Source organism: Balaenoptera musculus, chromosome 6, assembly GCF_009873245.2.
Source record: "Balaenoptera musculus isolate JJ_BM4_2016_0621 chromosome 6, mBalMus1.pri.v3, whole genome shotgun sequence".
NCBI classification, from domain to species: Eukaryota; Metazoa; Chordata; class Mammalia; order Artiodactyla; family Balaenopteridae; genus Balaenoptera; species Balaenoptera musculus.
The window spans coordinates 11,182,369-11,194,274 of NC_045790.1; the positions used below are offsets into that span (position 1 = coordinate 11,182,369).

The following is an 11,906-nucleotide window of genomic DNA, read 5'->3' on the forward strand; positions in this document are numbered from 1 at the left end:
TGGGTGCTCAGGGTGAGAGAACAGATAAAGCTGAACTAATTCTAATCAACAGCAGCCAAGACCAAAGAGGAGAAATTGGCAGAAATGGGGCACGGTGGCCCTCTGTGGGAGTGAGGGCGCCAGAATGACTTTTATAAAAACCAGACTTTGTCTGAGATCCAGGGCAGAGCCTGAGAGCTGCCAGTGAAACACTGCAGCAGGGTCCAGTGACAATAAATGCGGACAACGATTCACCAGCTGTGTGACCTTGGGCAGGTGACTTAACCTCTCTGTTTCCTCATCTGTGAAATGAGGATAATAAGCAATTCTGAGAGAGTATGTGAAGCACCCAGCTAACTGCCTGGGGTACAGTGGATATTAAAGATGCCAGTCCCCTCCCGTCTACTGCGTGCAGGGGCCCATCCTGCTCAGCTGAGCCTCCTCAGGGAAGTGGCCAGTAAATCTCACGTGCATTTTGATTTCTGACCACTCAGAATTCTTTTCCATACTCTGCTGATCACTTTGTAGAAACTGAGGCAACCAGCTTGACCTCACCCCTGGAGAGTAGACTAGGACTGTGGCCAGATCTTGGGAGGGGTGGTTTATTACCCTTCACCCCCAGTTACCACTGGGCTCTCCTGGACAGTGAACCCCGCCCTGAGCGGGTAACGACAAGTCTACGGAGGGCTCTGAGTGCCTGGGAATCAGGTCCCACAAAACCTACCTTGCTTTGCTTCGTGGTCGAATGCCCTGGGCCTTTCCCCTTCCCTGGCTCACGGCATCCCCTCAGGATGCCTCTCCCTTGCCTGGTGAGTCTCTGGGGCTTTTGTGCTTGAAAGAGGGGGGAGGAAAAGGACAAGGGCCACCGGTGTGCGTGCATAAGGCTGATGAGAAAGCAAAGTGCGGATTTAAGGAACAGTAACTGAAGTGGCTCCCCCTCGTGGTGAGAAAACAAAATGAATCCTTGGAAAGTGCTGTTGGCCATTTTCTTTCCACCCAGTGCAGCTCCGGACTGGAGCACGTGGGACCAGCTCCCAGAAGCCACAGTCAGACAGCACCTGCCGGGGTGTCCGTCTTCCTTAGAACAGGGGAGCCGTGCTCCTGGCTGGTTGACTGGGGAACACGTAAGTCATCAGTGCGGTCAGTGCCGCCACGATGCTGAAATTTCTTTGACAGCGTAGAGTGTGGGCTCTGGAAAGGGCCTTGTCCTACGTACAAGTCCATCACAGACACGTACTGAGCACTAACTGTGTGCACTCAGCTAAGCACCCTGCACGCACTGCTGGCGTGATCATCCCCATTCTCCAGGGGCGCAAACTGAGGCAGCCAGAGGTGAAGAGACCTGTCCCCTCCCCGGTCACACAGACAAGAGTCAAAGAGCTGGGAGGCAAAAGCCAAAGCCCAGCACTTAGCAGTGATGCTCTGATGGCCAGAGGCCACGTGGCCCAGAGTGCAGGTGGACTTCTGCAGGGAAGCACGCGGTGAGCTACGGCCAGCACGAGGGTCTCACTCTCTCCCCTGAGGGTGAGTGGCCAGCCTCCACGGGTGCCCCCCAGCGGCCTGCTTCACGGGGCCGTAGCCTGGCCTGTTAGAAGCTCCTCCTAATACTGAAAGTTAAAGGAGTTTGCCCCCCAAAGGGGTGGTTCCTGACGCAGGCGTCGTGAACTGTCATCCAGCCCCCGGCACTGACACACGCTGTCCCATTGACCACCCTCCCTGGGTTGAGGAGTATTCTCCCCAGGTGACAGCTGAAAACACGGATGTCCAGATGAGTGAAATAACCTGCCCACATGCCACACACAGAGCACATCGGACTTAGGTCTGGGGCCCAGGTCTGAGTCCTAAACTTGTGCCCCAAACTGGGCTCTCGTGAAGTTTAAGAAATGCTTTTTGGTGAAGGTCAGGTGCGGATCCCAGGCCCGCCTGTGCTGGGCTCCTTCCTGGCTCCTCCCCGACTTGCTAATCTGGAAAGGCCCCTTGCCTTGCCTGGCTCCTGCCTCAGACCGTTCAGTGGGGATGGAACCCTTTGCTCTGCTTGCCCTTTTCCCCAGGGTGGCCAGGAGGCTCCCGAGAGGCAGGGCAGCGTCAACATGCACGAGGGCGCCTTCGTCACTTGTGTCTGCTGGGAACGGATGAGGGTTAGGGGAGACGATGTTTCTGAAGGACCCCTGCCGAGTCTCCGTCAGAGGCGAGACCCGGATGGGCTTGAGGCCCTTGTGGAGCTGCCGACACTGCCCTGGAGTACCTGCTTGTCCAGCAGCCACGGTGCAAAGGGTGAAAGGGGCTCCGTCCCATCCTCCCCTCTCCCTGGCAGTCAGTGGCGAAGCGGATAGACTCACCTGGGTGGCCAGGATGCCGTGCTTGATCCCCGTGTTGTGCGTTCCGGACCCAATGACGCCAGCTGCAGTCACGTCTGACACGGCTCCCAGGCTGGAGGGCGGGGGAGGCACGAAGGGACCAGTGAGGCTTCCTGTGACAATGCCCCCTGGGGTTTCGGTGTGAGGCCCCTCAGAGCAGGATAGTTGATCCATCTCCTGCCCGGGAATCTCGTCCCCAACTTACCACAGCTTAGATCATCTGACTCAAGCCAGCCCTTGTCTGTGAGCCGCGTGGCCCGTCAGATGAGCTGTTGGGGATACGGCTCAGCTCCGAGGGGAGGCCTGCCTGCCTGCCTGCCTCAGGCTTCCTGCAGCCTAGGACACCCCTTTCCTCCGACCTCCATCCGCCAGCAATATCTTCTCCGCCAACCGCAGGCCAAACGCTCCTACTAAGACTTCTCCAGATCCAGCCTATCAAGGCCTGTAGAGTCCCCGTGTCAGAATTGCACACACAGCCGTCCCAGGATGGTAGGAGGACGCAGGAGAAGGAGACCACGTCACACCCTGCTCAGAAACCTCCAGGGTCCCCCGGGGCCTCCAGGATCAAGCCCGCACCCCTCAGCCTGGTGTTCCAGGCCCTGGAACAAATAATAAGAGGATGCCGTGTGCACGAGGACCAGATTCCTAAAGGGGAGTAAGACGCCTCCACCGGCGTGGGCTCTGAGGACGGGAATTAGAAAGATGTAGTCAGATCTCAGGGTCCAGGAGAGAGAGTGGGTCAGGAATTTTTAAGAAATCTTATTTCTCAGGAGCTTTCTCTGAGACATCCCAGCCCCGGCTGAAAGGAGAAAGGAACCAGTGTTTACAGAAGGCCCACTGGGGGCCAAGGAGATTAGAGCTTTGCACGCTACACGACAGCTTCACGATAGCCCAGTTGCCTTGGTTCACACTTGAGAAATGGGCCCGGCCGGGAGGGCGGGGATCTGACCCAACCTGGCCCTCAGCGCAGACCCAGGGCCCCTGAGGCAGGAGGGCCCTGGCTTCCAAAGAGGCAGGTTGACAATGATGAGAAAATCTAGCCTCATACCCTCCTGCAATGGGACCTGGGGCAGCCCTGGTGAAACAGGAAGAGGATGAAAGAAACCAAAGCCTCTTCCTTCCTCTGCCCTCACCCTTGTGTCACTCTTGCCTTTTTGTCCACATTAGTGGGGTGACTTGGTGATATCACCCCTTGTGAAAATACCAGAATGTCAAAAGAAGACCACAGAAATCCTGTCGCAGGGAATGCCCCAGCATGTGGAAAGGCAGATGCGCGAAGGTGTTCATCACAGCGTCATGAACGATAGTGAAGAACTGAGGACAGCCATGTGCCCGTGACAGGGGAGGGGATGTTTCACCAACCTGCAGTAAGTCTACCCTTGTCCACGAAGCCCACAGAGACTACAGAGCAACACGGAAGTGGGCTTGGGACCATGTTAAAAGAAAGAGCTGATCTAAGTGTCCATTGACAGATGAATGGATAAGGATGTGGTACATATATACAATGGAATATTACTCAGCCATAAAAAAGAATGAAATAACGCCATTTGCAACAATATGGATGGATCTCGAGATTATCATACTAAGTGAAGTAAGTCAGACAGAGAAAGACAAATACCATATGCTATCACTTATATGTGGAATCTAAAATACAACACAAATGAACTTACTTACAATCCAGAAGTGGACGCACAGACATAGAAAACAAACTTAACGGTTACCAAAGGGGAAAGAGAGGGATAAATTAGGAGTTTGGGATTAACAGATACACACTACTATATATAAGATAGATAATCAACAAGGACCTACTGTACAGCACAGGAAACTATATTCAATATCTTGGAATAACCTATAATGGAAAAGAATCTGAAAAAGAATACACGCACACACATATATGAAACTGAATCACTTTCCTGTATACCTGAAACTAACACAACACTGTAAATCAACTATGCTTCAATAAAAATAAATAAATAAGTAAAAGAAATAAGCTGGATAAACGTGAGGCCCTCAGGGAGGAAGACCTAGGAAGGAAGGATTAGACTTTGTCCCCTGAGGGGTGGAGAGAACAAGCCAAGGGGAAGGGTCACTTCCGGAGTCTGTGCAGTGAGACACAGCCAGGAAAATGAAGGGGGAACCGACACTTACTTAGTCCTTACTATGTGGGGCACCTTTGACTCACGCAGGCCTCTGAGCACCCCTATTTCACAGACCCATTTTCTAGATGAGAACTCTGAGGCCCAGAAGGGTCAAAGAACTTGAGTGACAGCTGGTACGAGGTAGAAGCAGGATTCGCACCCAGGCCTGCTTCTGGAGCTGGGGTCTTCACCAAGCTGCTGTCTTAGGAACAGCGCCTGCGGCCTGCTCCCTCTGGCTCACCACACAGTGGGAGCTCCAGAGCTTTCCAGCTGTGTGACTTTGAGAAGCACCTTTGCCTCAAGACCCTGCTTTCTGCATCCTTAAATGGGGGTTCCAGTCCTTCCTCCCAGGGATGATGATATGATGAGAGAGGGCATCAAGCCACCGGCATGCGGCCTGACACAGCTCTGTGCTTCCCCCCAAGCCCCCAGCCACTCCCGAGGTCCCCACAGCATCCTTGGAGCTGCAGACCTAGGTGGCCCCTGGCATACACAGGACAGGACATCCAAACTCCCTTTGAGAGGCAGATGAGCCCCGTGCAGGCAGGTACTTGAGGAGGACTGGGTCCCCAGGGAGGACAGAGATACATCATGAGCAGGGCACAGAGACGCTCCAGGGCCCAGAAGCTAAAGCCTGTGATTAACGGAACATATCTCCTGTAGTCGCTGGTCACGGAGATGTGTCCGCTAGCTGCATACAGACCTCTGCACACTCCCACACCTTCCCTCTCCTGGGCTTTCACTCACGCTGCTCTCTCTGCCTGAAGCCCTTCTCTCCTCTCTTTTTTCTGGTTCACACCAGGTCATCCTTTAGGGCTCCACCAAGGGGCCCCTCCTGCAGGAAGCCTGCCCTGATTCCCATCCATTCACACATTCCTCGGCCTGCCAAGGCTGAACATGGGCCCCCAAGAACCCCACGGTGCCCTGAACACTCCTCTGGCATTGAGCCTCTTGCTTTGTGTCATGATTGTCACTTCGTGGGTCTGTCTCCCCCCTTGCAGGAAGCTCCTTGTGAGTGGGTCTGGGTTTTATTCATCCTGGCCTCTTCTGGGCCTGAACAAAGCCTGCACATGGTAGACACTCCATAAATGTTTGAGTTGCCATGACCCTTGGAGAGGCAGAAACAGAATGGTTTTCAGAGTGATAAAGTATAGTGATGCCTCAGGGCCTGCAATGAGAAAGCTAGGTGAATGGACCACCCACACTTGAAGACCAACCACAGGCTTCTATGGTTGCAATTTCCAGCTGTGAAGAGATTGCTACCTCAATATCCAAAATAATTCTGTCACTTGTTTCTAGTGGTTGAAACCTCACAGTTAGACATTCACTCCTTTGGCTGCATTCAGCCAAATTCATTTCTTATTTCAGTGGAAGCCTCCTGATATTAAACTTGAGCATTCACTGATACCATGTTTGGAAGGAGAAACAAGTGAAGCCACATATAGGTATACCAGGAAGCCCTGTGTCTCAATCAGCATGCTCTTCTGCTTCTCTGAGTGCTTATTTTGTATATCCTTCTGTTTGGGTTCATATAGTTTTACTGCAAGTTTTAAGAAAGACTTAATGCATGGTTTTCCCATCCCTGTACTAGACTTTTTTTAATGCTGGCCTATTTCTTTCTATTCTCACACAATAGCCCCTGAACACAGGGGATGGGGAGATGGGTACTCTGTGGGGGAGGAACAGGGGTCCAGAGAAACAGGTGCATCCTAAGAAGCGCTTCTCTCTGGCTCCTGACAGATGCCTGAATGTCCAGCCAAGGCCAGGGCAGGGAGCAGGGGCCGTCACTGGCCCACCTGGGAATCAGGGAGGCGGCTCTTACTTGGACAAGGCCAGGCCGTGCTTGTCCAGCTGTGGGTGCAGGTCAGCCAGGAGGATGCCGGCCTCCACGGTCACCTGCTTCTTCTCCGTGTCCACCTGCAAGAGACCAGCGGAGACTGGGATGAGCTAGGCCGTCGCTCAGTCCTTGTCCTGCAGCCCCGCAGGGCTGTGGGTACAAGCATGTCTCCCGCTGCAGGCAGCCAAAGGGGTGCAGGCAGAGCCCTAGCGTGCTGGGGCTTTGGGACTATTCTGCGTAACCCTTCTTTTCACAGGGGAAAGAAATAAGAAGCAGGGAAGAGAAGGGATTTGCCCAAGTCACTGCAGGACTGGGGGAGCTGTGCTGTGTCCTGAGACCCACCGCCCCCAACCATGGCTGCCCCGGGGGTCGGGGGAGGAGCAGGCTCTCTCCATTTCACAGCGAGGAGACTGAAGTTCAGGGACTTGAAGTCACTTGCCCAAGGTCACACAAACATCCGTGGCGGAACCGAGATGAGAATCCCATCTGTGTGACTCCAAAACACACATTCCATTGACCCCGAGCCCAGAGCCTGGCAAAATTAATTACTGGATCCCAGGCCTCACTAATTAGCGATCAGAGTTAATTTCTGCCATGACTGATGTCTTGACTGGAACATTTCCTATGGGGTGGTGACCGTCAGCCTGAGCAAATCAGGAAATAAATAGTAGAGAGAAACCCAGAACCTCTGCTAGCAGGGCTGGAGGGGAGGGTACCTGGCAAAAATTACAGCTCAGGGGAGCTGGCCCCGTCAGGTCAGGTGGGAACAGGAGCCTGCCTAACGGGCGGCACGCCTGCCAGTACTCTCACTCTCAGGCAGGCACCTGAGGGGGTGTTGGTGGGGCCTGAATTCATGGCTGAATTGAATGAACAGTATCCCAGCACAGGGCTGATATCAGGCCCCTGAGTCTGCGGCCCGCTCTGCTGCTGATCGGCTGTGTGACCTTAGGCAAATCACTCTCCCTCTCTGATCTTCAGTTTCCCCATACGTAAAACAAGTTAATTGCAAAGCCTTCTGGATTTGTCATTGTGAGTCCACCTTTGGGGGCCTGACTTGCCATTGTTGTTCTAGAGAAGTGGAGAGGAGGCTCTGGCCGGAGGGGAGGAAGGACATCCTCTCTGTGGCCACAAGGGGGCGCACAGACCAGACGAGAGGCCTGAGCAAGCCCAGGCAGGACCCTGGGGAGGGTTGATCACCGGGGACCAGGAATTGGGGGGGTCACTTTGGGACTCAGAGGTGGGGAGGGGATAAGGCCCAAGGGATAAGGCTAAGGAGTCTCCGCCTGGACTCTGAGACGGAGGCCATGGCTGCCCGGCATGGGGCCCAGCAGAGGTGGGGAGCCCAGGGCTCCGAGTACCTTGAGGACGCGGTTCATCTTGCCCATGTGGATCATGAAGCCGTCGGTGCAGGCGATGTCTGACGGTGAGTGGCCGCCGCCCACCACCTTCACCCGCTTGTTCTGCTGCCTGGCCAGGGCCAGCACCTGCTGAGGCAACGCCTGCGTCAGCCCCGGTCCAGGCCCTTCTCCGTGAGGCCGCCGGGCCGCCCAGGCTCTGGGCCCCCAGCCCCCCAAGGCCCTGCCTGGCTGGAGGCCGCTGTGCAGGCCACTCCGGGAAAGAGCCAGAGAGACGGGCCGGGAAGCAAGCGGGAGGCAGAACCAAGGAAGCACCCTAAAGTGGGGCTCCTGGGCGTGCTCCCCGAGGCAGCTGGCAAACCTGATCACATTCTTCTCCTGGGCAAAACCTTTCAAAGGCACCCGGCACCTTCAGAAGAAGGCCCTTCTCCTCGTGTTGGCCCACATGGGCCTCAGCTGCCTCCCAGGGTGGGATGAAGGTTCCCGGGGGCAGGGGCGGTGGCTTAATTTGACACTGTAGCCCCGTGTCTAGCCCGGGCCTGACGGGAATAGGCCGTCTCTAGTGATCTTGAATGAATAAAGAAATGAATGCGTGGTGTCACTCAAAGGAATCCATACTCTTTCACCCTTGTGTCTGGGCGTGGAACGCCAGTCTCCGGATTTATACCTCGAGGGGTTCCAGGGTCAAGGAAGACTGGGAAATGCTCCATAGCCCTTGTCTTCCACGCCCACCCCCATGCGTGAAGCACGTGTAAGGCTGCAGGTTCTTTCTACTGAATGTCAGTACAATGAAGACATCTGTTTAACAGCATCTCCCTCGCACTCCCTTGACCACACAACTATTTTTATCCCCCCCCCGCCCCCCGACCCTACCAGCTCTCCAGGGAAACACGGGCCTGCAGTAACCTCCTCCTATTTGTAATTCACAGTCGTGCCGGCTAGCACGGCTAGGAACGGCCTTCGCGCGCAGGGCGTCAGCACCCCTCCACCCTCTCCCCTCAGCTCAGAATGAAGCATGTTGCCTCGGCATTCAAGGCCCTCAGATCTGTTCAAAGCCACTCCGCCTCCCAGCCTCCCTCTTCTGCCCTCCCCTTCCCCCATGCAGCCACGTCTGACGACTCTCCAGGTGTCCTCCTCACCTTCCTTCACCTCACACTGCCCTTGCCCAGCTCCCTGTTGAGCTCCTATGCATCCTCCAGGGCCCGGCTCAGTGACCACTTTCCTTCATTCTCATGCATGAGAAGTTGGGGGTTTTGAATCCTGGTTTGGATCCTGGCTCTGACACTTACTAATATGGGAAAATTACAAAGCCTCTCTGAGCCTCAGTTTGCTCATCTGGAAAATGGGGATAATAATCACTACCTCACAGGGGGTTGTGGGGATGGATGAGACCACAGATATGAAGCAGTGGTGCTGATCACTTAGTGGTGACAGTGTCGTTCCCACCGCTCTCCTCCAAGTGCCCTCACACACACCTGTGCACAGACTCACACCCATGCACCCACGCGCAGCATGAATTTCTCCCTTCTCTGTGCTCTGCTGGTGCTAGTGAAACGTCTGCATCCTCTGGGGTTAGTCACGTGCAGCCTGTCTTAGGGGCAAGCCTTTTAAGGGCAGAAGTTGGGTCATGTCCGTTCATTCATTCATTCACTCACTCATTCAACAAATATTCAGTAAGTGCTTCCTGTGTACAGGTCACAGGGCTGGGTGCTGAGGATAAAATAGAAAACAAGACAAGCATGGTCTTAAATCCTTATGAGGGAGAGAGACAAAAACATGCAAATGTTCATGTCAACGAAATAACCACAGGTTTTGAACATGCAATGAAAGAAATAAGCAAGGAGCTGAGATACAGAAGATGGGGAAATACTCAGATAAGATGGTCTGGGAAGACTCTGAGGAGGTGATTTACTTTGAGACCTAAAGGATGAAAAGGAGTCAGTCCCATTAAAAGCGATGGGACCGGCATCCCAGGTGGTGGGAACAGCAAGTACTAAGGTACGGAGGTAGCGAGCCAGGGAGAGAGGGACCTTAGGGAGGCCGGAGAGACAGGCCCAGAGGATGCATGGCCTTGGGGTCAGGAGTTGGGGTTTTATTCCACAAACAATGAAAGCCTCTGAAGGGCAAGGAAGTAGCCCAATTCAACTTACATTTTAAGAAAATTACTTTTGCTGATTATGGAAAGTGCATTTGAGGGAGGTAAGAACTGAAGCTGGGAGATCAGGGGTGAGGCCATCACAGGCCACGGCATGTGAGGAAGGGATGGTGGTCCGGGCTTAGTGACAACAGTGCCGGAGAGAAGGAGGTGGGTTCTAGAAACTTCTGAGGCAGGACTTGCTGAGGTCCGATAAGGGACAGTGACCTACTTCCTGGCTTCTAGTTTGAGCAATCCCGTGGTTGGTACAGAGTCAGGGAAGACTACACTAGGACAGGTTGAAAGCAAACAAACATCAAAAACATCGTTTGGGGCATATAAGTTTGTGATGTCTTCGATGAAAGAAGTCAAAAGCGAATCTGAAGTTCAGAGAAGAGACCTGAGCCAGAAATAAAAATCTGGCGGTCACTGGCAGACACCACAGGTGGTCACGCAGCAGCAGAGTTCAGCTGGAGCCGACCACATGGAGCTGTCACCCCACCGGCAGTTCTGGGGTGGGGATGAGGGTCTTAGCTGGGAAGTCCACCTCCTCCCTGGGGCTGGCCTGGTCCACAGGGCCCAGATGGAGCTGGAGGTCCGGCGGCTGGACCACTGGGCCCTGTGCTGAGATGGGCACTCACCTCTCTGATCTCCTCCACGGACGTGGGCTGGTAGTACATCTCCGGGTAACAGCCATAGGTCCTCGCCCAGTTTTGGAATTTGACTCCTTTGTACCCATGGACCTGTGATAGGACAAACCCCGGGTCACCACCAGTAAGTGGTCTAGGGCTGCCCTGACCCCCATCCCACTGTCCCAACATTGTAGAGGTGGGAGGCTGGGGCCACGGCGCTGAGCCACTGGGAAGCTCAAACACACAGTGGAAGCTCTACAGCCGTGCAGCCACGTGCGGTCTTCCTGCTACGATCTCCCTTGACCCCCATGGTCAGGGGAGCAGATCACGCAGAAAACTCGGCCCCCCCCCTTAGGAGAAGGGGGCTACATGAGATCAGGGGTGCAGCCCTGGGAGACAGCACAGCAGCCTTTCCTGGCCTGGAGGCCACAGCAGAGAGCCTTGGGGAAAAGACTCCCGTTTGTGGGATCCCCGCTGTGTGCCGGGCACTGTTCTGGGGTCCTCCACATGTCATATCTCTCCGCATGTCATACCTTATTTAGGCCTTACAATAAAGCCATGAAATAGGTAATATTACTCTCATTTTCAGGAGCAGAAACTGAGGCCCAGAGAGGTAGAGTAACCTCCCTGAGCTCACAGAGCAACCAAGGAAAGACACAGGAGTCCAACCCCGGCCTTCCTCTTCCATCCCTTCCCCAGCACCCCAGCGGCTCCCCAGAGCCACGAGTCTAATTCAAGAGCTTCCCTGTGGCCTCCCCGTGGCCTCCCAGTAGCCCCACACCCGCCCTCGTTTTGCCCTCCCAAGCCGGGTTCACAGGCGCAGCCTGGATGCAGACGGGCAGGGCTGAACGGCTGGCCACGTGGCCCTACCATGGCTCCAGCGGCGGGTCCGTGGCCTTGGCTGACTCTGGCCTCCTCGTGGAGCAGAGCACGGGGCAGCAGGGTGCAGAGGCCAGGCGGAGCGGGGGGCTGGAACCAGCAGCGCGGTGACGGTGACCGCAGGAGCTCAGGGCCGACTCTGCAGCTGCAGCACACAGAGGGGCCTGGGGCCCCGGCAGAGGTGGATAAACAGTGTGACAACAGGCTCCACCCAGACAAACAGCAGTTTGGGCTGGCCCCTGCCCCGGGGCTCCTCTCAGGCCGCAGGCTGGACACGCAGCATTTATAAGGCGGCTGCTCTCTTCTCAAAAGCTGCTGAGCTCTGACACCAAGTAAAGGCGTTCTGGAGCCGAAGGACCCCCGGCCTTAATGCCACAGGTCAGGGGAGGCTGTGACATGGGGGCCCGTGTGTTAGTTCATTTGTCAGAGCTGGGGGAGGGATACACCAGGCTGCCCATCGCTATAGGGAGACAGAACAGGATGCTGGTGGCTGTAGGACGGGGACGCGGGGGACGGGGGACGTGGGGGGCGGACGAGTGACACTCAGACCAGGCAGAGTCTTCTAGCTGAGGTCTTCCTTCCCCAGGCCTTAAGG

At 55.2% G+C, this 11,906-nt stretch overlaps 1 protein-coding gene across 1 annotated transcript in view; it reads right to left on the bottom strand.

The window, feature by feature from the left end:
• Window positions 1-11,495, bottom strand: part of LOC118896333 (L-gulonolactone oxidase) — a 29,125-nt gene extending 17,630 nt beyond the window's left edge. Inside the window, exons 1-5 of the mRNA XM_036854126.1 lie at window positions 11,303-11,495; window positions 10,442-10,543; window positions 7,670-7,795; window positions 6,297-6,391; window positions 2,319-2,409 (exon numbers count right to left, since the gene is read on the bottom strand). Coding sequence (XP_036710021.1) covers window positions 2,319-2,409; window positions 6,297-6,391; window positions 7,670-7,795; window positions 10,442-10,543; window positions 11,303-11,305 — 417 coding nt within the window. The 5' untranslated portion in view covers window positions 11,306-11,495. The remainder of the gene's footprint in view (window positions 1-2,318; window positions 2,410-6,296; window positions 6,392-7,669; window positions 7,796-10,441; window positions 10,544-11,302) is intronic.
• Between the last annotated feature and the right edge of the window lie 411 nt (window positions 11,496-11,906).